General features: G+C 37.2%; 1 protein-coding gene across 3 annotated transcripts in view; it reads left to right on the top strand.

Annotated features, from left to right (window-relative positions):
- The window catches only part of Nkain3 (sodium/potassium transporting ATPase interacting 3), a 654,273-nt gene that overhangs the window by 616,796 nt on the left and 11,884 nt on the right, over nt 1-25,593 (top strand). For all 3 annotated transcript variants that reach the window (XM_021256087.2, XM_021256085.2, XM_004842186.3), the window contains one exon: nt 4,613-4,673. In XM_021256087.2, coding sequence (XP_021111746.1) covers nt 4,613-4,673 — 61 coding nt within the window. The remainder of the gene's footprint in view (nt 1-4,612; nt 4,674-25,593) is intronic.

A 25,593-nucleotide genomic window follows, 5' to 3' on the forward strand; every position in this document is an offset into this window, starting at 1 on the left:
AATAGAGCCAAGGACAAAAACCATATGATTATCTCCATAGATGCAGAAAAAGCATTCAACAAAATCCAACATGCATTAGTGATAAAAACCCTACAAAAAATTGGAATAGATGGTCTCTACCTCAAACTGATAGAAGCCATCTATGAAAAACCAACAGCCAGTATCATACTAAATGGTCAAAAACTGAAATCCTTCACACTAAAATCAGGAACAAGGCAAGGATGTCCATTATCAACACTCTTGTTCAATATAGTTCTGGAAACATTAGCCACAGCAATCAGACAAGAGAAAGAAATAAAAGGAATAAAGATAGGAAATGAAGAAGTCAAATTGTCATTATTTGCAGATGACATGATACTCTATATAGAAGATCTGAAGAACTCCACCAGAAGTCTTCTAAACTTAATAACCAAATTGAGTCAAGTAGCTGGTTACAAGGTCAACACACAAAAATCAATAGCTTTCATCTACACAAATGACAGACTCACTGAGAGAGAAATAGGGCAAATAATTCCTTTCACAATAGCATCCAAAAAATTGAAATACCTAGGAATCATCCTAATGAAAGAAATCAAAGACCTCTTCTCTGAAAGCTATGGCACTCTGAAAAGAGAGATTGAAGGTGATATCAGAAAATGGACAGACATCCCCTGCTCCTGGGTAGGAAGGATTAATATAGTGAAAATGGCCATACTTCCAAAACTGCTATATAGATTTAATGCAATTCCAATTGAGATCCCAGCAGCATACTTCATAGACCTTGAGAAAGCAATCCAAAAATTCATTTGAAAAAAGAAGAGACCCAGAATAGCAAAAGCAATTCTACTTAACAGAGACATGGCAGGGGGTATCACAATCCCCAACCTGCAACTCTACTACAAAGCTACTGTGATAAAAACACCATGGTACTGGCAAAGAAACAGACTTGAGGACCAGTGGAACAGATTAGAAGATGCAGAAACAACTCCAGACACACTCAACCATCTCATCTTCGATGAAGGAGCCAAACACCCTCACTGGAGGAAAGATAGCCTCTTTAATAAATGGTGCTGGAAAAATTGGGCTTCAGCTTGCCAAAGATTAAAACTAGGCCTGTATCTCTCACCATGCACTAAACTAAAATCAAAATGGTTTAAAAATCTAAATATTAAAATAGAAACAGTGAACCAGTTGGAACAGAGGTTAGGTAGAACCCTTGAAGACATCAGTGTAGGAAAAGATTTCATGAACAAAACCTCAGTTGCCTGTGAACTAGCACAAGCAATCAACAAGTGGGATCTCTTCTTATTAAAAGGCTTCTGCACAGCAAGAGAAACCACCAGCAGTGTGAAGAGACAACCCACAATGTGGGAAAAAATCTTCACCTGCTCTTCCTCAGACAAAGGTCTACTATCTCGAATCTATAAAGAACTTAAAAATATCAGACCTCCCAAATTTAAAGACCCAATCCAAAAATGGGAATCTGAAGTGAACAGATATTTCTCAGACAGAGAAGTAGAAATAGCAAATAAATACATTAAAAAATATTCAACACCACTGGTCATTCGAGAGATGGAAATGAAAACAATGCTGAGATTCCACTTCACTCCAGAAAGAATGGCTGCTATCATGAAATCAACCAATAACAAATGCTGGTGGGACTGTGGGGAAAGAGGAACCCTGCTCCACTGCTGGTGGGAGTGTAGACTGGTGCAACCACTGTGCAAATCAGTATGGAGATACCTCAAAGAACTAGGACTGGAAATCCCATTTGACCCCGCTATTCCACTGCTGGGGATCTTCCCCAAAGAATTAAAAGAATCATACCACAGTGATATATGTGCACCCATGTTCATAGCAGCACAGTTTATAATAGCTAAAAGTTGGAAACAGCCCAAATGCCCATCAACTGGAGACTGCAAAAAGAAAATGTGGTTTTTTTATAAAATGAAGTATTACTTAGCCATAAAAAATGAGAAATTAGAGACATTTATAGCTAAGTGGATGCACATTGAAGTAATACTCTTAAGTGAAATAAATAGGACACATATGTGTAAATACCGAATAGTTTCTCTGGTGTGAGAAACTGAAAGTGTGAATAAGGACTAAATGTATAATAGGTAATGTGAAATGGGAAGAAAAGGGGCAAAGGGGAAGATAGTGGGAGGACTAGGGGAAAGGATAGAAGGGAATGGGATTAATATGAGAAAATGGAAAAATAGGAACAAAATCTTTGTATATAGGGAGGACTGGAGGGGTTGAAGGGAGGGCTGGGCAAGGGTGAAAAATAAGAACCAAGAGAGACTATGTAAAGGTGCAAATCTCCAATGATGAATGTCATTGTATTGTATACCTAAAATGTACCAATTATTAGAATGAATAATAGAAAATGTATAATAGGAAGAAAAGGTCCAATGGGGTAGGGGTAGTGGGAGGCACAGGGGAAAGGAAAGAAGGGAAAGGAAAAAAATGATGAGAAATGGAAAAAATGGAAATAAAGTCTTTGTAAATCGGGAAGTGTGGAGGGTGTGAAGGGAGGGCTAGGAATGGGGAAAAAATAAGAACCCAGATGCATTATGTAAAGGTACAATTCCCAGTGAGAAATGTAATTGTGTTTTATACCTACAATGTACCAATAAAAGAATTTAATACAAAAAAAAAGGAAATGATTGATAGATATCTTCTGACATATGATTAGTAAGAAGAGATCTCAGTGTTGTGATGGGATCACTAACATTTGTTGACATAAAGAAAAAAATTTCAGTAAATACATCAAACGCTTTACTCTGTAAGACCCATTCAAGTAAATAAAAACAATATAAAATTAATAAATAGCAAAGAATGTCTGCCAATAGTTCACCAAACATAAAGCGCTAATAAAATATGAATATGTTTCAGAAGTAGTATAACTACTGCAAAATATGTTAGAAATGTCAATGTGTTCATTTTTATTGACATAGTTTATAAGCTTCTGCTAATAAGGATATGGCAAAGCAAGCATTATTAGTTAATGCTCTGGTAAGATAAGAGGTGTTATAAGCTTTTGTTCTGTCACTTTTGACATATAATTGTACATATTTATTGCATTAAATATTTCAGAATAGCTAGAAAAGATTTGGAACGTTCTTATCACATAGAAATCACACAAACTTTTTGAAATCAATTCAATAATCTGTAAAAGTAAGTCACATAAGTATTTGAAGGCATTTTTACTGTAGTTCTAATCCTAGGGATAAGATAATCAAAATACAGAAAAAGTCTTAATATTCATCATAATATTTATAATTTAAAGTGACTTTCAATAATAGAAAATTGCTTAAATATATTACATCTGTTCAAATAAAGCAAATGTATGTAGTCATTAATAATTATGCCTATGAAGAGTATTAATGTGTGTTGTAAGAGCGGAATCGTGATATGTAGCAGCTATGTGAAAGAAGATAGGAAATACATTAGAAAGGGTATTAGTGGTCTTATGCTCTGGTTCTCAGCAAGGATGCAGGGGTGGGACAGTGCAGCTTCAGGAAGATCCTGGAAGATTCTGGTAGCATCTATATGTGCTCTCCATGTCGCCAAGATGCTCAGAAGGCATTTCAGCTCAGAGGAAGGAAAGTACAGGAAAAGGAGACCAAGCCAGCTTGTCAGCTAAACCTGCTTCTGAAAAATGGAAACAGGCCCAAACTGAGGCAATGGAACTTCAACCTTTGACATTGGGACTACCGGAAAAGTTTCCTTTGTAAATATGATTTTGTAATAAAGGTAGGCGGAGGAAACAAACTAACAATGAAAAGAAAGGTGAGAAAATAAACTTCTTCAGCTATTGAAGTAGCCATTTTTCATACCTATCAAGCAACTTAAAATAATCTTAGACTAATTGATTTGTCAACAATTTTGTTCTCCAGGAATTTCAATGGAGTAAAAATCATTTTCTGAGTATAATAAGGGCAGAAAACAATATGAGAAGCTATAAAAAGCTGTACTCTGTGCTTGGATTTATTCTTTGAATCACTAGTACACAAAGTATAAATGATGTCGTCTATTTCATTTTACCACAACTAATCTCCAGAAAGTTATTGCATTTTCTTATTATAAAATTAACAAAATGATTTAGTAGCTAGATAGAATTTACATCTTAGAACATTTTAAATAATCAGGAACATGGTTGTTATTTAATTTATAGGCAGCAAATTTTGATCCCTCTTTTAGTTTCTAAGCATTAAAATAGTTGTGGTAATAATAAAGAGTACAGATTGCTCTGTAAGTAGTAAAAATATATGCTATGAATAATCTATACTAATTTATAAATTCTATATCAAAATCTAAGAGAAACATATAGAAATTTTTTTCCCTCAGTCCTGTGTTTGTTTATGGTTTTATGAGGCAGTCTTTCTGTGTAGTCCAAGCTAACCTCAAACTCACAATCCTCCTGTATCAGCCTACCAAGTGCAGCTGTGTATTTTTCAGAAAGCTATTAAGGTGACATAGAAATGCAAAGAATCTTTTAAGTTACAGCTATTGTTTAATATAAGACTTTTTTCTATTATAATTTCATAGACGTTACTAACACCTATTCTTTATATTTATGTACATTAGGGATAACTTCTTATGGTACATATTCTTTTCTTCTTTGCAGTTGATTGGTTTTGTGTATGCCTGTTATGTGATCAGTATTTCCATGGAAGAGGAAGACACCTGTAAGTACTGTTATATTTCCCTGTGGGTTCATTTTAGATGAGACTCAGCTTTTAAAACTAATCATTACAGGACTATGAACTTTTTCATATTTAGAACCCAAACTAATTGAACTAGGCATAGTAAAGTTATAGTCAAAGGTTGACAAACTAAACTGCACACAAATCAAGTGATACTGAATACTGAGACTCAAGAGTTGTATGGGAGCATGCATAGACTCAGAAGCCTAAAGACTGGTGTTATATGATATCTTAGTAGCTTGTCAGCAGAGAGCTAAGCAGTATTTTGAGTAGATAGTAAGGAGTTGCTTTATCCATCACCAACCATGATAATGTTGGTGGCAGAATTTTGATGTCTTATAGTAATAATATCAATATGATGTATTATAGAAAAATCTATATACATAAAAACTACATAAAATGCTATGATAAAACCAAAAGTTGCAACCTTCAAGGTAGGATATAAAAAAAACAAGAGATACTATAAAAGAATTGATAGAATGCTTAGAAACTGTCATTTTTTAGCACCAAATAAAAGACATACATTATGACCTAGTTATATTGTAAAGATTTGGCAACATAGCTCATTGATTGAGTGCTTGATAATATGTAAAGCCTTCTTCACACAACTCTCTTACAGGTTCATGTGTTACCAAAGAAAATTTAAATTTGTTTTTTAAAAGTTATTTATTTTAGATAAATCATACTTAACCAAACTGGAAATTTGGCATTGGCATTGCAATTATTGTCAGAATTATAAAATGGATTCTTTAATAAAATGAGGATAAGTAGCTAGCCATTATAACTTCTTTCTAGAATATAATTCCAAAAGGTTCTGATGTTGCACACCATCAATAGATGTAGTAGATGATGTATGAACTGGGATCCAATTGACAATGGGATATCTTTTTAATTTGTCAATTGTAAGAAATATTAGACCTTGGGATTAAATGTATTAAATGTTGAAAACATGCAAACATATTGCATCATATGTATCATGCTTACTTGGGGATTAAAAAAATACTAGATGAGCCAGAGAGTTTCTGATACTTCCTAAGTACAGTTGTAATGACAATATATTTTACTTTGATGTTAACTTTAAAACTGTAGTTACAGAAGTTCCATTAGTTCCACAATCTGACAAAGTTAATGTACAGAAAGTGAGCAGCACCGTGCTTCAATTCTCAGCTAAGACAGGCTGCATGGCCAGAAATAATTGGTTGGCCACAAATTATTTTCACTGAAACTGTGATTTAAAGGAAGTTTTGGGGATTTGGGATAAGTAGGTACTTCAAAAATTGATACATTGGTAAATCTCAGTTGGATCTCTTGTGGAGTACTTTTGAGTAGGTGTTCCCAAAGCCCACCCCCACAAAGAACAGTCTTTGTTCTTTTTCTCCTCAATAAATTGATTGGAGTCTCTGAAAAGATGCCAGTAACTCAGTCCTACCTTATTTTTGGAGAAACAGCAAAGTAATCATTAGTCTGCTTTTATCTAATAGGGTAAAACAGAAAAGATTTTTCTTTGAGATCTGTGATTTTAAGTAAAACTGGGAATCACAAAATGATGTGTGAAATAAAAGGCTCATCTAATCCAGGTAAATGTTTTTTGACCTTCTATCAGCCTTCTTTTAAAATAATAATGTCAGTGGATATTGATTATATTGCTACTAACAGATATTGTAGTTCCATTGACTTTGATTTCTTTAATTAACTTAAGTTACTCTACAGAAATCTCTGAATCAGCTATTTTAAGGCCCATCAAACTGAAATTGAAGCAGCTGCTAGCAGTCCATTCTATTAATGGTTTAATTCTAGTGTTTGTTATTAGGGCCATATATTAAGTTACCAAGAGACATCTGGATATAATAGCTGCATTGCCATCAATTCAAATAATACTTAGGGTCAGAAAGAGCCTTAGGTGCTCAAAACAAAGTAAATATGCCCAACCTAACATGATAATCTGCTGCAAGAGAGAGGATAGTGAAAACTAATCACAAACCTTTTAGTCTGATAGTTCTCAATTTTACATGTTTATTGAAAGAAAGAGGAATCCAAAGTGCAGATGTAATTAAATTTTCCCAGGGTCTTCAGAAGGAAGATGTGACCAAAAAGTAATGCCTACAGCCAATTCCAATGATCTCATAGATTGGTGCAATTTGTGCCAACACTAAGTTTTTAGGTGAAGTAACAAACGGTCCTTTAGATATTGCATTACCAATCCATAGTCAGGAAGATAATTCCTTTTGAATTGTTTTTCCAAATTCCAAATGCATAACAAGAAAACAATATTAGTAACTTTCCAGTCCATGTAAGTATATTTCTAGAAAACTTAGTCTGCAGGGTAACTGTAAATATAATGTAATATGACAGTATTTTCATAGACAATATATCATTTATCATTCTGATTCCTACTCAAACTATTGAAAATTTCTACATTATTCAAAACACAAAATTAAGCCCTGTTCTTGGGCTGAAAACTGTCAGCTAGCCTTAAAAATTAATAACAACCCTGCTTCTCTCCTTTCCCATAGAAGTAGTATTTCAGACAGACATTTCTGGAGGATAATAAATACTTGAAAAAAATCTTCATTTCCAGCCACCCATCATCTTAGTTACCTCTTGTCCTCTTTACTATTTCTTATAAAGATTATGATCTCAGGTCAAAAACAATGAAATAAAATGCTGGCAAAAGGCAGAGTGCTAAGTGTGGGTCAAACTTTTCTATCATTTTTTCTAATGAAAAAGCCAATTTGTATCTCTCCCTTCCATTTTTTATTTTTCATTTTTATGTATCTATCAATCTCTATGAACAACTTTTAGGAGGCTAGGATCTTTGGAAACTGTAATCATAAAAGCCTGTCAGTGTTTTGTTTGTGAATCATCTACTGCTGCAACTGAACTTGCCAGCTTATTACTATCTTGTTAAGACTTGCTGAAAAGAATGTTTTTAATTCAGGGAAGTGTGGAGGCGAGGCAAAATATGCTGAAAAGTAGTGTTTAACATATGTAAATACTGCCAGGCTTTTTCAAAGGATCTGTTCAGCACTATTTCTCATACTAAGTTGCAAATTGCACCTGAGACTTCTTTTTTTTAAGAGTAGGAAAATTTTATTGACAGAAAGAAAGCTTTGTCTAAGAGAGACAGAAGGGGGATCAGAAAGTGGGTTGCCCGCTCACCCCACTTTCCAAAGATGTTTTATACAGCAAAGCCATTTGGTGAGGCGGGTATAAAGTGGGTCAAAACTATAAGACCCAGTGGAAATTTACAAAGTGGGCATGAGGTGGGACAAAACCATGACCAACCAATAAGATTACGAGTACAGTCACCCGGCTAATATTGATTAAATGGAGATCCAATGGGGAAACAAATCATGTAGCAAGCTTACAAGAAATGAGCATGGGCCGGGGATTTAGCTCAGTGGTTCTGCCACCTGCCTCACAAGTGCAGGGACCTAGTTGGATCTCCGGTACCAAAAAAAAAAAAAAAAAGAAAGAAAGAAAGAAAGAAAGAAAGAAAGAAAGAAAGAAAGAAAGAAAGAAAGAAATGAGCACAGATTTTTGTTGGAAAGGGGTGGGTCGGGGATCTTTCTTGGAAGATCTCTGTCCCCCACCCAGGTGATTGATACTAATTTAGAATATCAGGCACTGCTACTCATCCTACATGGGTGTGGTAGTTTTTCTCCTTTTACAATTTGGGCCTTCAGTGAATGTGTCTTGATTGTCCTCCATGTTGGCTCCTCCTGGGCTGGCCCTGTCTAACTGCCTACAAGATATCTAATTAACTTACCTCTCTGCAATATTCCCCCCTCTGAAGAAGTACCCCTAACTGCTGTGAGGGGGCAAAGGGAGAAGACCATTCTAGCTACTTCCTGCTGAAGAGGGTCGTAGTTGTGATCAGCAGTTAGAGTTACTCTCCAGAGAGTCTATCTAAAGGCCCTCGATAGGTGCCAGCCATTGTCATCTTGGTAGCTGTACAGCTTTGAGTCTGGAGGAGACAGAGCCAAAAAAACAGCTAATACATGGACCAAGTTATAAGGTCAGCAGGATTGCTCTGAATATAGCCAACAAGGATTTCCTCTGGGAGGAACTAGTAATAGCCTCCCACAAAGAGGATAAGGAGAAGGTCCAGGGGACTTCAGAATCCAACATAGGAGTCATATTGTATAGTTTAGCCATTATAAGCTGGTTACAGGTTCAACCTGGTGGATCCCGGTAAAAGAAGTCTAGCACATTTGTCTTTGGTTCCATTGGTATGACTGCTTGGACTTTGGCAGCCTCAAGGCAAGAATGAACAAAACTTTTAAGAAATCAGAGCATGTATAATCTAAGCATGAGCACACTAGAATGAGAGGGCAGGTTGGGGAGAAAGTCACACTTAGAAACTGAAATAGTGATTGTAATCTGCTGGCTCTTAGATTCTTTCATTCATAGAGGTTATCTATAAGTCTAATTGAACTCCCAAAGTCTAGTCTGGGTTGTGTATGTTGAATGGTAGAAAAAAAAAGTATACTGACAATCCTAACAGTTTTTGAAAAGGAAATGAACCACTCAGATCTAGGTTTCCTATTTTACACTGAAAAGCTCAAAATAGCTCCATTTGACCCTTGTTAGTGTACTTTTGAGGGAAATGTTTATTGGAAGGAAGTATGGCTATTAGAAAGACATTCGTATTTCTGCTGGCCTTGAGGCTTCCTGCTGGCTAGTGTTCATGTATGTGCCTGTCTGCCCATGAATTCTTTCTAAAAAGATGAAGCAATGTTACTTTAATAATGGTATGACTTGGAATTTTTAAGAAAAAAAACTATCTCCTTCTAAAAATTTACTAGAAATGCTAAACAGTAAAGAAATTGAGTAGCTTGAATGTTAATTTCTGAATTTTCTTCCCTTATTTTGTAATGAATGGAGAAACCTCAGAGAAGTAGTGATTGCAAGGTCAGGAGAAGGACATAGTGGAGGCCTGGATGATCTTCAGAAAAGAAAACTCCCCATTGTTTTTAGTGCCTCTTGTGCTGTGTGGATATTTGAGGGTGATGGAACAGAAGAATGTTATGAGAATCAAAGGTGGAGAAATGCATGAAACTTGAGTAAAAATGATTTGAAAGTCATGGCTGACATGTCAAAGGAATCAGTGTTTGCCCACTGTGAAGTTAAGAATCTACTGGTTCTCAGAGAGTAGAATTTTCTTTTGGCCACTATCTGGGTACTCTCTTGAAGGCCATTTTCCTCATCTTTCTCACCAGAGCTCAGAGTTAGAGCACCAAGAATTTCATCAAATTTGCTCAGAAGCTTCTGACACAGTTACACTCACTAAGCTCCCTGTAGAATAGAACTGTGAAGGCAGGTGGGATCTTTGTTTTGTCTCCTGCTGTAACCCTAGAGCTTAGAAAAGTGCTTTTCACTTTACATTTGATAAAGAAATGTTCGTTAAATTTATATTATCAAGTAGATTCTCTGGGCCTGGCAACTCATTTTTTTCTAAACAGATTTCAAACTCCTTAAGTTTGATGAGATGATACTGTCTTATGTTTAGAATTTAGTGAGATGCTTTATGCATCTACAAATATTTATGGGGGAAAGTGGAAGTCTTGCATTTCTTTACCATAATTAGATGTATTTTTAATAACTTTGAAGGTCAGAATGTAGAGATGAATTAAACCTCCACTCTACTATACCACATTAGAACAAGAGTTTGACTATGGACCCATGAACAAAACATCTCTAAGAGAACAAAGATTTGATGTATCCAAAATAAGGCAGATATTTGGGACTCAACTCATCTGCAAATTATGTCCAAGAAGACAAAGCTACTGTCAAAGAGTGATAACCAGTAATTGCTGAGACAGCCCACAAGTGGGAAGGTCACACAACACAGGATAGGCTCCAAGCTGAAGTGCTATGGCTGAAACACAGGATTCCAACTCATAAGTAGAGATTAAGAAAGTCACTCCCAAGAAGAATATCATCAGCACCTCAACACCCAAACCATGAATCAAGCAACTCTCTCCAGGCGCAAAAGAGAAAAGCCTTTTCACTAGAACCAGTCAAGTCCACGCTAGACAATTGTGTATCTTCTTAAGAGGTGACTAGTGAAGACCTAGTCATACGTTCAGCTCTCCTAATTTACCCATCTACAGCTACAACTGTTTTTCTCCATCCACCATTCTTTTCCACACCCAGGACTTTGAGAAAGGACCTGTTTCTCCATCCACACACTATTCTTGCATACAACTGCCTCTTCCCAAACTTAGTGGCTTTTCTTGGGCTAGATTAAGGCAACTGTGATACATTGTTAAATGCTTTCATTGCACATTGTGCATTTTCCTTAGGAACATTGCACAAACTATAGTTTTTTAAATATTATTTACTGGGGCCAAGCTTTCTTCCTCACATAATGAGTACTCCGTACAATATTCAGTGAATGAATACTGAAAGAATCAAGTTGTGAACAAATGGATTCAAAAGGATGATTAGTGTTTCCATTGGCAAAAAATGGAGAGAAAATCTTTCCTTCTCTATTCTCCATTTGCATTTATACAAATTACTACTCATCACTCAAACTAGAAATTTGGGCATACTCTTGATTCTTCCCTTGCTTCCCACATCCAGTCACTAGATGAGACACCTTCCCCTCCTTTCTCAATTCCTTTGCCTGTTATCACACAGGATAGCTTTTATACTGGGAGGAAAGTCCAAAAGTAAGGAACCTACAGACTTTGAGTCTGGTGAGGGCCCACTTCCTGGTTCATGCATAAAGGTCATTAAACTGTATTCTTATATGGTGGATAGGTAAGACAGTTGTCCAGACCCTCTTTTATAAAGACACAAAATCTGCTTAAGAAGGCTCCACTCTTGTGGGCTGATCACACTCTCTTCTCAGTGCATTAGTGGTCCTGGAACATGTCTGTTAACCTGTGCTCTAGTTGTTTTTTAACTACTACATTCCCCATTCAAACAAGGTGGGGATCATGTCTTAGCTCTCTTAGAATCCCAGAACCTGTTTTAGTATATGTAACATCATAATAAATCAGTAAATGTTTGTTGTGCAAAATATATAATATAACAACTGTCCCATGTCACTGTACTTGACTCTTTATAAAACTTTAAACTTCCCACTCCTATACTACAGAAAGAAATCTAATTAATTCACAATAAGTTATAAATGTTCTTTACTTATATTCTCTGGAAATTTTCATTGGCTACTGTGTTAGCATTCCATCATTGTGACAAAATACCTGAGATAATCAAATTATAAAGAGGAAAGGTTCACTTTGGTTCATGGTTTTTGGCTCATACTTCAGTTCATGATCACTTGGACTCGTTGCTTTGGCAGTACGGTATATCGTGGAAGAAGCCAATGGGAAAAGAGGCAGCTCACCTCATGTCAGCTAGGATGCAAAGAGGGACAGCAAGAGTGCAGCTCCCAATATCCCCTGCTGGATCCTACTATCGATGACACAACTTTCTTCTGCTAGACCCCACCTCCTAAAGATTTCACCACCTCCCAACAGTGCCACAGGTGGGGACTAAGCCTTTAATATTCAGGCTATTGGGTGACATTTAAGATTCAAGCCATCACAGTTACTAAGAATGGCCTTTTTTGACAGAAAATTAACACCAGCAAGCAATTGCTACACCCCAGAAGAGGTTCTAATTTTCTATGTTTCCACTTGGAAGTGGATGTTAGAAATTATTTAAATGAAGAAGATGCTAACTCTGCCAACATCTGCCTCTGTGACTATTAACATATCACATTACCTCTTTGGGGATTACAAAGATACTCTCCACCTCTAATATTGTGGTTCTATGGACTATGGTCATGGGTAAGGATATTTTAAGTAGAATCAGATCAGACATTTTCCATTTTACTCTCAACTAATTGTCAAGTAGTCAATATTAGGAGCCATCTCAAACCACCCTGATCTCACTGCTCTGGATTTATAGTAATAGCATGTGAAATATCAGCCTATCCCCGAAACAAGCACTGTATACCAGTGCCTGCCATACTCCTAATTTCCTTCCTCAGACAAAGCATCAGTCACAGATTCTCACCATTACCAACATCCCAAGCTGTGCGGTGATACATCATTAAGTTGACAAGGGAGACCAAGGGATGCTCCATCCAGATAATACAAAATGGAAGATGAAGGATTTGGAACCCAGATATGATAGTGAGGAAACAGGGTAAAAAATTTCAGAAAGAATTCATGCCCTGTGACACCTGAATACATAGTGAGAATACATGTGTTAGGGCTGGGGATTTAGCTCAGCGGTTCTGCCGCCTGCCTCTTGAGCACAAGGTCCCGAGTTCAATCCCCAGTACCAAGAAAGAAAAAAATTCTGTTATACAGATTTTCCGAAGATCCTGAGCAGTGATTTTGTCCTAGTTATTAGTGGTTAAAATCTCATAGCCCAGGGGGAAGAGCATGTGGCAGCACTCAGCCATATCCTCAGCTCTTCTGTTTTAAATCTAAATTCAGTATGTAGCCCTTACTCCCCCTCGTCCTCAATGCTTTCACTAATCTAGCTCTGACCGTGGCACTGTAGGCACTGATCCCGCATTTCCATGTGTCTGTCCCCAAGCTGCCTAGTCCCTCTGGGAGCAGCGCCTGCCCTGACACAGCTCACGATGTCTCGGGTGAACCTGCCGCCTCACTCACCATCTTCTCACTGTTCTTACTCAGCACTTCTCCAAATCCCATGAAAGTGATTTATTTGAGGTGTCGGGGCCTTACAGCACCCTGCCTTCCTTTCAAAGACATGACAGTCTCCTCCCTGTCTTAGGGATGAGTAAGGAAATACTGTGGTTCCTGGCACCTGCTCTTCTTGCACCCTGCACCCTTAGCAAAAAGACTGACAGTGAGATTTTTTCACAAAGACAGTAACTGTGGATTCCTCAGCTTCCCGGGCTCTCTCTCCCATTATCTTAACCCGCAGTGACCATCATCTTGACACAGAAAAGAGGCTTCCTCTCACCCTGTGGCTTCTGTGAGTCCAATCTCCATCCCTCTGACATGGTAATGCATCTTGCCCCATTATCCCCTGCCCTGGACATGCAATTTCTTCCTCCCTCTCCCTTTGTCTTCAGCTTACTAAGAATAACAATCACACAAAATCTTAATAAAAAAGAAATGGGCCTGACTCCCTACTGGTGTGTATTTAATGCCCTGTCTCTTGGACCTCTTTCCTGCTCCTCCATAGCTTTCTACAAAGAAGTCCAGACTGACAGTATCTGCTTCCCCATCTCCCATTCTCTGTCACGGGACTGCTGCTGAAAATCCTCTCTCAAAGGAGAAATTCTCTTAGATCTCATGAAGGTTCATTAGAATTGATGGCTTTGGTCATTGTTTATTGCTCCCTCATTAAAATTTTCTCTTCAGGATTTCTAGGCGATCTCATCTCTTGCATTTTGTCAGGCAACTCCACCTCTTCAACAACATATTTTTCCAGTTAAAATATCTCTAAGTCCTAATGCAAATGGAGCAGTTTTCTGATGCAGATACATTGAAGAAATTGCGATGGCCACTTGCTCCAGATGCTTTTGAAGTGATGATTTATCATTAAGTCCTTAAAATGTTAACTAGCCATCACCAATCTATAGCTTATACTCATGCAGTTATACTAAAATGTTTTAAGGAAAATCAGACAATAAAATGGAACCTTTTACAGGTCAGATAGTAAAAGAGGTGTTTGTGCCTTTTAGATAACAACATGGCATAAAATAGTCTCAAAATCCATAGTCGCAGATCAAATACTTAAGATTTCATGAAGACTTGATTTCACAATTCCTTTGAAGAAGTAGCATGCAGGTAAGTAGCAATAAAGAGCGTATATGGAACACTCATCTTTATATTAAGCACTCTTCTTTGTATTAAGCACTATACTGACCACAAAAAAAATAATAATTTAGTATTCTTCTGGCAGCAACATTTGAAAATAGAATCTAAATGAAGTACAAAGGAATATTCTTGGGAACCAAACATGGAATTTTGTATGTGATATAAAATAAATTAATTATAAATTATGTATAAATTATACCAAACTGACTTTTCTAATTTTTTTTACATTTTTCCTCATAGAAAGAATCCCCCCTCCTCTCATATAGATTAGAGTTAATGATGTATTTCAAGGACATCTTTCTTTGCTACAGTTCAATCAACTGAAAAATTTCTAATGTTTCCCAACCTTGATTTATTCTATACCACGTTCAGAAATTTGGCAGTAGTTGTATACAAGCCTGTGTCAGAGACTGGCTAGGCATCCACTAAACCTGTGCACCCATTTGTTGATTCTTCTCTCAGGCACACAGCTGTACTGTGCCTCAGCTTCTGTGCCATTAGATGCCCCCCCCCCATGAGATTGAATTCCAGAGTGTGGACATCAGGCCTCACCCATAAAACTTCCACTTGCAACCCTACCCTTCCCCTTTCCACCCACAGAATACAGACAGGCATGGACAGGTTGGGAGCCATGTTTGACATGGAGGACCCACAGGGTCACAGCAGCCTGGGTCTCAGTTATTCCATGGAAGAAAGGGAATTACATAACTTGAGAATAGGATTTTAAGAAACTCTGAATCATAAAGCAATGAGGGAAACCCAAGAGGGTCTGTCAGGGAAAGGCTGCTGGAGCAGAAGACCTCTGAGTAGAAACTAGCAGGCGTTCTCCTGTCATTCGAGGGGGAACGGGACATTTCAGGCATGGACAAACCCAGGAGTGTGCCTGTGTGCCTGGGAAGGCTTCTTGAGGTAGATGGCATTTAACTGAGGCCTAAGGGATGAAAAGCACTCTGTGAGGCAAAGGGCCAGGAGAAGAGTATTCCTAGCAGAATTAGAAGCAAGTGCATAGGAAATTGCTTCCTGGTAGAGGCTTCTAGCCAAAACCAAACCTTTGACTGCAGCAACCACTTCATGCTAACTGCTCGGAAGGGTCAGAGGCGTGATCTGGGCTTTCCTGACCTGCTCACTCTCAAAAGAGTTGGGGACTAAAGGCCAGGTTATATCAGGGGCTTCATTGCTAACCTTGCATTAAGCAGGAGGGCCATGGGAAATGATAAAAATCATACTTTGAGGGATCCTGGCTTCTATTTAGTACCAGTAACTTCCAATATGTTCCATGTTTAACACTCAGTGCCTATATTACAGGCATTCTGATATATAAATTGTTCTTCTAACAGCAAACAAGTATCCCAGATGGGTAGCTATCCCAAGCCTTACTCAGCAGGCACACACACACACATACACACACACCAGGGATGGGTTGACTGATATCTTGTCACATCTGTACCCACTCAGGCATGCCATTTAGCAAGTTCTGCTGGATAATGTGGAGCCATCGAATGGGTTTAATCTTGGGAATGATATGATCAGATTCAATTTTCTTTGAACAATAATTCATAGCAAGAAAAAGGGATTTACAAAATAGATCTCAGTGAAGAAATGGCATTTTAGATGGAGATTGCCCTACAAAAGGGAGAACTAAAAGTAATAATAGGGACTCTAAAAAAATAAAATAATATTGCAAAGAATAAATAAACAAAATTGTAGAAGCAGACAGTAAAAGGGAATTGTACAGAGATTTCAAAGTCAACAAGTATTTGTTGCTTGGTTTATAGAGCAAAGTAAAATATTGGGTAGACATAAACAAGAATGATAAAAATGTGTAGGGAAAAACTGGATAACTATGAAAAAATACATTACATGGGAAAGGAATTTTTCTGGGGTTGTTTAGACAAATTCTCAGAACTGTTTTAACCCTCTTCCCTTTGAACATGATTTTACTTTCATTCTATTCTGCTTCATTGACCCCAAAAGATTCTATAAATTTATTATCTGGTGATTTAAATGTTGCATACTCTTAGAAAATTTAAAAGAGGGAAGAAAATGTCAGCATTGATTATAAGAAACCTCCGGTTTCACAAGTTGACTGAAAAGAGGAACAAAAATTAGAATTATAACCAAATAAAAATGCAAGATAGCACCAAAAACAGAAAAAGGAAATGTGTTTGGAATTTTTCAAAAATCTTGTCCAGAATAAAATTTTCCTCCAAATGAGCTCAGCAATAGTGACACAAAGACCTTTAATCACCAATGAATATGAACAGACAATGATTGAAAAATGACAAAAAATTTTGAAAGATCTTCCAATGAAGCCAAACTTTAGTTGATAGCTATAAGCAGCCATTCCACCCAATCACCAAGCTGCAAATGAAGATTAACAGAGGATTAAAGATATACTCGGTGTAGTAAAATAGAACACAATCGTGGAGCTTTCAAAGAGCTGAGAAACTTTAAGAATAGAAAATATACTCTTTAAGAAGAACACTAAAGTAGGAAAGGAAAAAAAACCTTGCTACTTTTTCCAAAGCAACACTAAAAAGAGAAAATAAACACTAAAAAGTATACATGTGTTGGGCTAAGAGAAGGGAAAAAAAGGAAAATAGGAGTAGGTTTGTCATAGGCATCTTTATAAAGATGAGACAACTCTCGAAACAAAGAGCCCTGAGTGCCGCAGGAGTACTAAATGCTTATTATCATCAAAGCATCCCTGTAGGGATAAAGCAACAAGGTGCCTTGCAAGAATCAAAGCCAACATACTAAAGTGAGCAAGGTCCAGGGCATCCTTCAAGAAAAACTGGAATAAGTATCTCACTATATCTAAAGGCATAATGCTCAGTAGAGCATTAGGAAAAAGTTACTTTGCGCACTTTGCATAAAAGGGATATATTATCTACAAAGAATTCTAATGACTGACTTAAAATACTAAGAGGAGACAAAGAGATCTCCCCTCAGGGTTCCTGGTGTACTGGGAAGGAGGGGAGATGGAGAATAAAATCAGTACCAGTCAAAGGCCAAAGGAAAGGTGAAAGGAATCATCACAGGGGCACACAGGCAGATCATAGATGCTCCCCCAACAGCTCCTTCCCCCAGCCTCGATTCTGAGGTCAGGATGAAGAAGGTACGGTGGAAATGCCTGTTGTTGCAAAACAGAATAAAGATAATTATGGAATGAGATGAGAGAACTAAGAACCAGAATGGCCATAGTACTTTCTCGAGGCACATAAACTTCGGAGTTAAGATTCTTATGCTTGACCATTGCTGTGGTTTGGCTATGGCTTGTCCCCTCCAAACGCGATTTGAGATTTGATTGCCACTGTGGTCATGATGTTGGGGGGTGGGGCTGATATAGGAGAAGGTTAACTCCCGACCTGTTAGATGTCAGATGTGCCTGAGCTCTTGGCTCACAACATCCAGGAATGAAGTCGCAAATCAAAGGAGGAAGTTAGGAGAGTTTTATTGGAAATAAAGGGAAGAAGGCTAGCTCCTGGATTTCCAGGAGAGGTCCCAAATGAGATGCCACTGTGGCCCTTTGTCATGGGTAATTTATACAGCAATGTCAAAATGTGGGTACGATTTGGGTCAAACTACAGTCAAACTATAGGATTACAAGCATAGCCACTTAGCTAACTTGGATCCAGTAGGGAAATGAGCCATGTAGCAAGGTTACATGGAAAGAACAAATGCATTTTTGGAAAGGGATGGGCCAAGATGCTCTGGTCACCCACCTGGGCATCTGATGCCTATCTGGGCTTACTGGACCAGGTGGTACTAATTGCAGTATAATCTCAAATTGTTGTTTATCTCCAGGAGACATGCAGGCCTGGCTACTGCTTTTTCATCCTGACCCCTGGTTCTCTTCAGATTTGCCTCTAGTCATAATTTTGATGTCTTTATTTTTTGTGTCGACTTCTTTGAGGGCCCAATCCCTCTCTAACTGTATTAATTTCTATCTAAGTTAGATGTCTATAATAGAGCCATTAAGTGATGATTGAGTTCTAAGAAGAACTAATGCCTTTCTCAGGAAGAATACAGTTGTAAAGCAGGTCGAACCCCACCTCCACTCAGTTCTTTCTCCCATGTACTCTCACTTGTCCTTTACTTTTCCACCATGCTAAGAGGAAGTAGAAGAATCCTTACTGCAAGCCATTGTCATGCCCTTGGGCTTTCCAACCTCCAGAATCATGAGCTGACCAAACTCCTTTTCTTTATAAACTAACCAGTCTCAGGTATTCCATGATAGCAACAGACAACCAGTATGCAATCCTACACACTATTTGGGAGGTCTTGTAGTCACTTGGGGCACATATACCCCACTTTGAAAACTACTGGTCTCTTATTGCTTCCCTCCACACTCCAGCTTGAGGAAGAGCTGGGGATCCCAGACAGAGCTGGGACCGCTTCCAGGCTCTCCAGACTCTAAGTAATAGCTCTCAGTGTTTGCCATACCAAGTAGCAATCAAGAACAATTCAACCATATCAGTTTTACACATCAATACCTGAGACTAAGAGAGACAGGCTGGAAGTGCAAAGAGCCTATTTTGCACGGCTATTACTAACCAAGCAGAAGTAAAAGTGTTGGAGACTCTGGTCAGGACCATACAGCCTCTGAAACAGCACATTCCATTCTTCCATCTGGAGCTGATGTGTCATGGAACAGCTCTCTGGTCCTGTTTGTCTTCTTTCCTCAATTTCACATGCTTTCTGAAAGTGATAGTTTAGAAACTTCCTGAGCCATAAAGACAGCAACAAGAAATAGCCATAAAGTTGGCATGGGGTGCCATCTGTCTGCTTGGATGGCTCTCAAGGTACACAGTTCTTCCAGGCAGGTGGCAGCACAACCCCAACCATCCCCTCCTGCATCCCACCTCCTCCATCAGCAATTAGTCAGTGTTTTGAGGCACTATCCAGTCCCCTGTGCCCAGCAGACACATCATGGTACCTGCCTCCACTTGGTGTGTGGTGATTGACCCAACAATAACCTGTGGCTTGGCACAGCAGGCTCTGCTTTCTGAAAGCTCAGATTCTTTGGACCAGACACAGCAGCAGATTAGTGCCACTGCAGAGTAGCTTGTTACCTACTAACACTGGCAGAACTTAGTTGCCAGCTATCTCTGAAATAACTAGCCATTCTTTAAAGCCTTCATTAGTGGTGGGGCACTGCAAAATCCCTCTCTACATGAACTAAGTTGATGTCAAGCCTTTACCCCAGGCATTTTGGTATGACTTCACATCACAAAACAAATAAATCACAATGAAATGGCCCCAATCACTGAGTTTTTCAAGGCCTGAGCTATGATTCCTTACTTGGCACCTTATATAAAATAAATGCCTATGAGAAAGGCCTAATAATTATATAGCAGGAACAATAACAGACCAGAAAATAAGTTCAGAATAAATGTATCAGGGTTAGGGGTGTAGTGCAGCTTAACTAGTATGTGTGAGGCCCTGGGTTCCATCCTCAGCAATAAGGAAAAACATAAATATGTCCATTGGTTCTTATCTTCCCGAGTCTTGTTTCTGAGCTAAATGCAATATTACAGAGGCTCTGTGTTTCTTAATTCAGTGACAAGGAAGCATATACCAGAGCTAAATCTGAAATAAAACACCTGCATTTTGGTTGTTTGGTGAATACAGGTAAACATGGAGCATTAAAAAGCTCAGTGCTTCCTGGAAATGGCATGTGTCAGTATTAGGTGTATCAAAGGTAAGCCTTAACTCTACATCTGAGGGTCATAATCTGGAGCCTGGGAATAAGAGGGACTTACTTCCTGTGAAACAAGGAAACTGCTTAATGAGTATAGATGTAATTTTTTTTACAAAGGGCTCCATAAGTTTTCTAAGATTATAAAAGAAGTCTGCATCCTAAAAGTAAAGAGCCATAACTAATGTTTGTGAAACCTTACAATTTTCAATCTCCACCCCTACTTCATTCATACAACAAATACATGCTGATTGCCTGGTATATCCACAGTGGTATAACATGTGCTTTCAGAAAACAAATGAGTCAAAGATCAACAATTTTAATTCCAGTAAAAAGAAGAAGATGAAAACTAATATAAAACTAATATATCTGAGCTGGTCAGGCACTATCCTACATATTATTTCATTTTATTTTCACTCTCCATAGTAAACTTATAGCAGACACTATTAACCATTGAAGACAAGTTCATTTACCAGAAATGGTCACAACCAGTTTTCTTGTCTGACTTTTTCATCACGAAGTGAAGTTACTGTGCCCTTTCCTTGAACTTTGGCTTGGTGACTGTCCTAGTAGAACTTAGGGTTGGTGGAAGTGAATCCATGTGACTTTTTAGGGTAGGTTATAGAGGGCAACACAGCTTTCAATTGGCCTTCTATCTTAGGTCACCAGGCTTTTAAACCAACTAACAAGCTGTCAAAAAGTCCAGGCCTCATGGAGAAGCTGATGTGGTTAGCATCAAAGTCCCCAGCCCTCGCGTTCCAGCTGAGAAAGCAGCTGATGACCTGCACCATTTTGTCAGCCATGTAGATGAGTCACCTTGTAAGCAGCTCCTTCAACCTCCTGTAAAAGCACCCCAAGACTCTGGGAAGAAGAAACCTTTCTTGCTGAGTTCTGCTCACACTGCTGATTCATGAGCAAAATAAATATTGATGATTGTTTTAAGCCACTATTATTGGGTGGTTTTGTTATACAGTGATAGATAACTACAGCAAGCAACTTGCCCATGTAAGCAAACTTCCTCCTACGAGTTAAATCATGTTCCCACAGTCCCAAAGCTAGTAAGTAGTGAAGCTGGAATGCAACACAATCTGCCTGGTATGTAGCATCAAGTCAAGTGAATAGAGGAGACAGTTTCACCTCTATCTGTGACTCATATTTCTTTAAAGGAAGTTTGAACAAAATTTGGCAAAATGTTTACACTTATATAATTCTAATGGTAAACACAAGTGACGGCTATTTTGTACGATATGATTTTCTGGATATGAGAAGTACTTTATTATTTAAAACTAACTTTTCAAGGATAAAACAAAGAATACTTACCAAATTTTGAAATGTCCAATCAAAATCAAATGTGTAATTAAGGCTCAGACATGAAAAGTGAATTAAACTTGAAGTTGTATAAAATTGTCATACTTTATAAAATCAGAAATATAATTAATGTGATGTCTAGATGATTAAAGAGCTTGTGTTTGTTAGCTCTATTTTAATCTCTTTTCCCTCACTAAACCCTGTTAGTTCATATCTTCATGTATCTGTTTTGAATGTCTAGCTTAGAAGAATCTTGAAAACCAAGAGATGTGTGTAAATGTAGTGAGAAATAGACTACCCAAAGAGAAGGATCCACCTACCAATTCTGGATTTTCAGTAAGCACCAGGAATATCTCCTTGGGCAAAATATTAGCACTTCAGTGGCCTCTGAGAAGCACAGGAAAATTCTCAGACCTCTGGGGTCTCGTCTCATGATCCCAAAGCAACTACATCTCCAACTTCACATGACATATGAAGCTGGTTGGTTGACAACCAGCCTACATGTTCTGTCCTGCATACACAGGGTGAGGGGAAATCAGTTGCTTTGTATTCTCTTTCACTTCTATGAAGTCAGTCATCAGTGGCTGAGCAGGGAATTGAGTCAGTAGCGTGAATGGAAATTTTGTCATGCTCTAAAGTGTCCTATAGATGAATGGAGAAGTTGCGATTGGCCATGTGTTTTGACAAGTAGAAAGCATGTCTTTATATAGACAGTAGATATGGGTCTATATCTAGAACAATTCTATAATTCCTTCAGTTGGGAAAGAATCCTTATCAGAAATTTTTGATGGCTAGAGTGAGTAACAACAAAGATATTCAGTTACAAACAGCATTATTTCCTATAAGAAATTACTTGGCTGTCCTGTTAGGAGTTGGCACAGGAAGTGCATTTGAAAAGACTGCAAACTAAAGGCTTTTCTGGTCAGACTTTCCCCATGGGATTTTTGATGATAACACCTCAGTTTCCAAAAATGGTGTAGACAGCGACACTCTGCAGAGCTCACATTTCTGAATACTAGCTGCTAACTCTTTAATCATGCTAATTTTTTCCCAAAATATATTTCACATTTGCAGGCTTTATTAACCACAGTACACAGAATTCAACTTCACTGTCCTACAAGCTTGCTTGGACGCTTCCTTCAATGTCCCCAACTCTGCCATTCCCAGACTTTCTACAATAGATTCCATATGGTGTTCTTGCTATTACAATTGAAGACTTTACAGAACATTTCCATCCTATCCCTTCCTTTCTAATACCTTTGAAATCCTGTTCATGTCTCTTCTAGTACTTCTTATGTTTCCTTGAAATGCATCCATTATTTCCACTGAACAAAACTCAATTCAGCATCTTCTTTTTCCTGAAAATGAATCTGAAAATGCATGGTTGCCTTACTTCCTTATCAATGTAATATGATTGTTTTTCTGCAAACTTATTCAAAAGCTGATGGTCTTCCCTACAGATTTGTTTTCAAGTCTTTTGTTAAGTCTCTCTTTAAATTTTTGTTTGTTTGGTTGTTTGGTTGGTTGTTTGAGACAGAGACTCGGTATGTATGTTTTACAGGCTGGCCTCAAGCTAACAATAATCTACTGCCTCAGCCTTGAGAGTGCTGGGATTACAGACATGCACCACTAAGTCTGCTTTTAAAAAAAGTCTTCATGTTTTAAAATCATTTGACATTGACGTTATTTTTTTAAATAAAACATTGATTCCAGAACATCATCCTTCATTTATAATTCAATTTATACCTTTGCTTTAACTATAGTCCCACTCTAGCAAGTGGAAAGTTTTGGTACATGCATAGTGAACTATTTTTTTACATATGAAAATAAAATCATCTTTTGAATTTGTGGGCTTCTGTTGCCAAAAAGCCTCATTGCATGTCTTATCCATGAAGGATTCTTGATAGTTTCATTTTATTTATTACCTATTATTTAATTATTCATTTTTAATAGGATTTTTCTGGTAGACTTGTCTGGTTCTGTAATCTTGATAATTTAAGTTTTGCCTGAATGTAGTATCTTACTTTTAGAGCTTTGCAAAATTTATATCACACTAGAATTCTGTCATGCAGAGAAAGTAAAGCTCATTTTTAATGCCCTTGACTAGGTTGAGCATATGGCCTTAGTTGATTGGAACATCACAGGGAGCCCTAGCACTCTATGTAGCTTAGACTTTGTCCTCGATTTTTTTTTTAGTTTGCAAAATTAAACATTATTATTAATAGTTCTAGTAGGAGAATCTGAAATGTGAACCAGGCAGTACTTTCAAGCTAGTCACATCAAGACAGCTGAGGTACACGTACAATGAACAAAATTCTCATTTTACCATGTGTGTAAATCTGTGAGAAAATCAGCAATAATGCTCATTTCCACAAAGGTTAAAAGGCACAACATAACTAGTACCTTCCTTTCAAGAGTAGTATACAGGCTGATCACTAGTAAAAACATTTTTTTAAAGATAGGAGCTTGGACAGAGGTGTGGAGATGGCTACTCCATCCATTCTCAGGTGGAGGAGGAGGAAGTACCTGAATCACCAGCTGTTACCAGCAACTCTTCACAATAGACCATTGCTGATAGTGTTGAGAGAGAACTCCCCGAAGTGCGGGTCAATGCGTTGATCCATTATTGAAAAAAGAATTTCTCAGAATTGAAATGATAACATTCATTTATAACGCCTGTATCATATCATTTCATTACATGCTTTCAAAAAATTATTTTCAATAATGATTTTTACTTAAGTTTTTAAAAGCTAATTCATGGCATCAAAGTAAACTTTTAGATGTCCATTTTGTCCAAGATAAAACTCTGGCATCGTTTTAAATGCTGGTAACTCATTTAAGAATTAAATATTAAAGATAAATTGTTTTGTGGAAATAATACACATGCAAATTTTGGTGGATCAAAACATATGAGTAAAAAGACCCCAACAATAGAGTATTTTTCTAACTGAAGAAATTTATGAAGCAGAAATATATTTGGATTTCAAGTACACAGATAATTTATAACTGGATAACACTAAAGCAACAATATTTTACCAATGAAAATAGAAACTAGTTTTCAAACTTTATATACATGTGTATACATACATGTGTTGAGTAAATAAATATTTTTATAATAATGCTGATGTTGAAAGCAAAAAGAAAGACAGCATGGAAAAATACATTCTCTCTCTTGTTCTTCATCAATCAGGTTTTGACAAAATCTTCGTAAGTTAATCTGTTTCCTGCAATGGTTATGAATATTTTTATAAATGAATCTTCTAAATTTTAAGTGATTTACATTCAAGATCAATTGAAAAACTCAAATAGATCATTCACCAAACAAAACAAAGCACTGAAAAAAGCCAGCTTTCAGAGCTTTTAGTAAATTGTAATAACTGAAAGCTTTAAAAAGAAAACACTGAATTGTATCCTCACAAAAGCAAAAGAGAATTTTAAAAAAGAACAAGTTTGTACAAGATTTTTTTTTTTTATAACTTCCCTTTGAAACATCTTGACTTCAGAAAAAACTCTTGGTGGAACTCCTGTTTCTACCTGGAGAAATTTATATACTTCACCAGAAAGAAAAGTTTATTTGAGTGGGCCTAAAATTTATAGCACCTGTGTTTGGTAACAACAATCACGAATAGATAAAATGTATGTTATCTTTGTCTTATAAATTTTTTCCAAAAAAAGATACTCATAGGTAGGAAAAATGACAGTAACTGGAAGAACATTTAGGCTAAAATACATTACACATATCATTCATTTAACAAAGTTTCTTGGTGATTACAGGCAATAATAGGGAGAATTATTTCCTCAAAGATACTATGGTTTACAAAGACACTTCAGATGTCAACAGTTTCAAATTTACTATCTATACCAAAAAACTTTGAAGATAGTTGTAAATAAATTTATAAAAATAATAATACTGAATATATGTTCCCCAACCCTAACCTTAAATTATATGTTACAAACAGAGATGATTAAGGATTAGATCAAAGCCCATAAATTTATACTGAAAATAATTCTGTTAATGTTACATTTTAATTTCCAAGTTATCAATGTAGAGAAATATTTTTTCCTTTATGTATTC

Source organism: Heterocephalus glaber, unplaced genomic scaffold (genome assembly GCF_053883595.1).
Source record: "Heterocephalus glaber isolate CG9 unplaced genomic scaffold, H.glaber_assembly_v1.0 deba00001553, whole genome shotgun sequence".
Lineage (NCBI taxonomy): Eukaryota > Metazoa > Chordata > Mammalia > Rodentia > Bathyergidae > Heterocephalus > Heterocephalus glaber.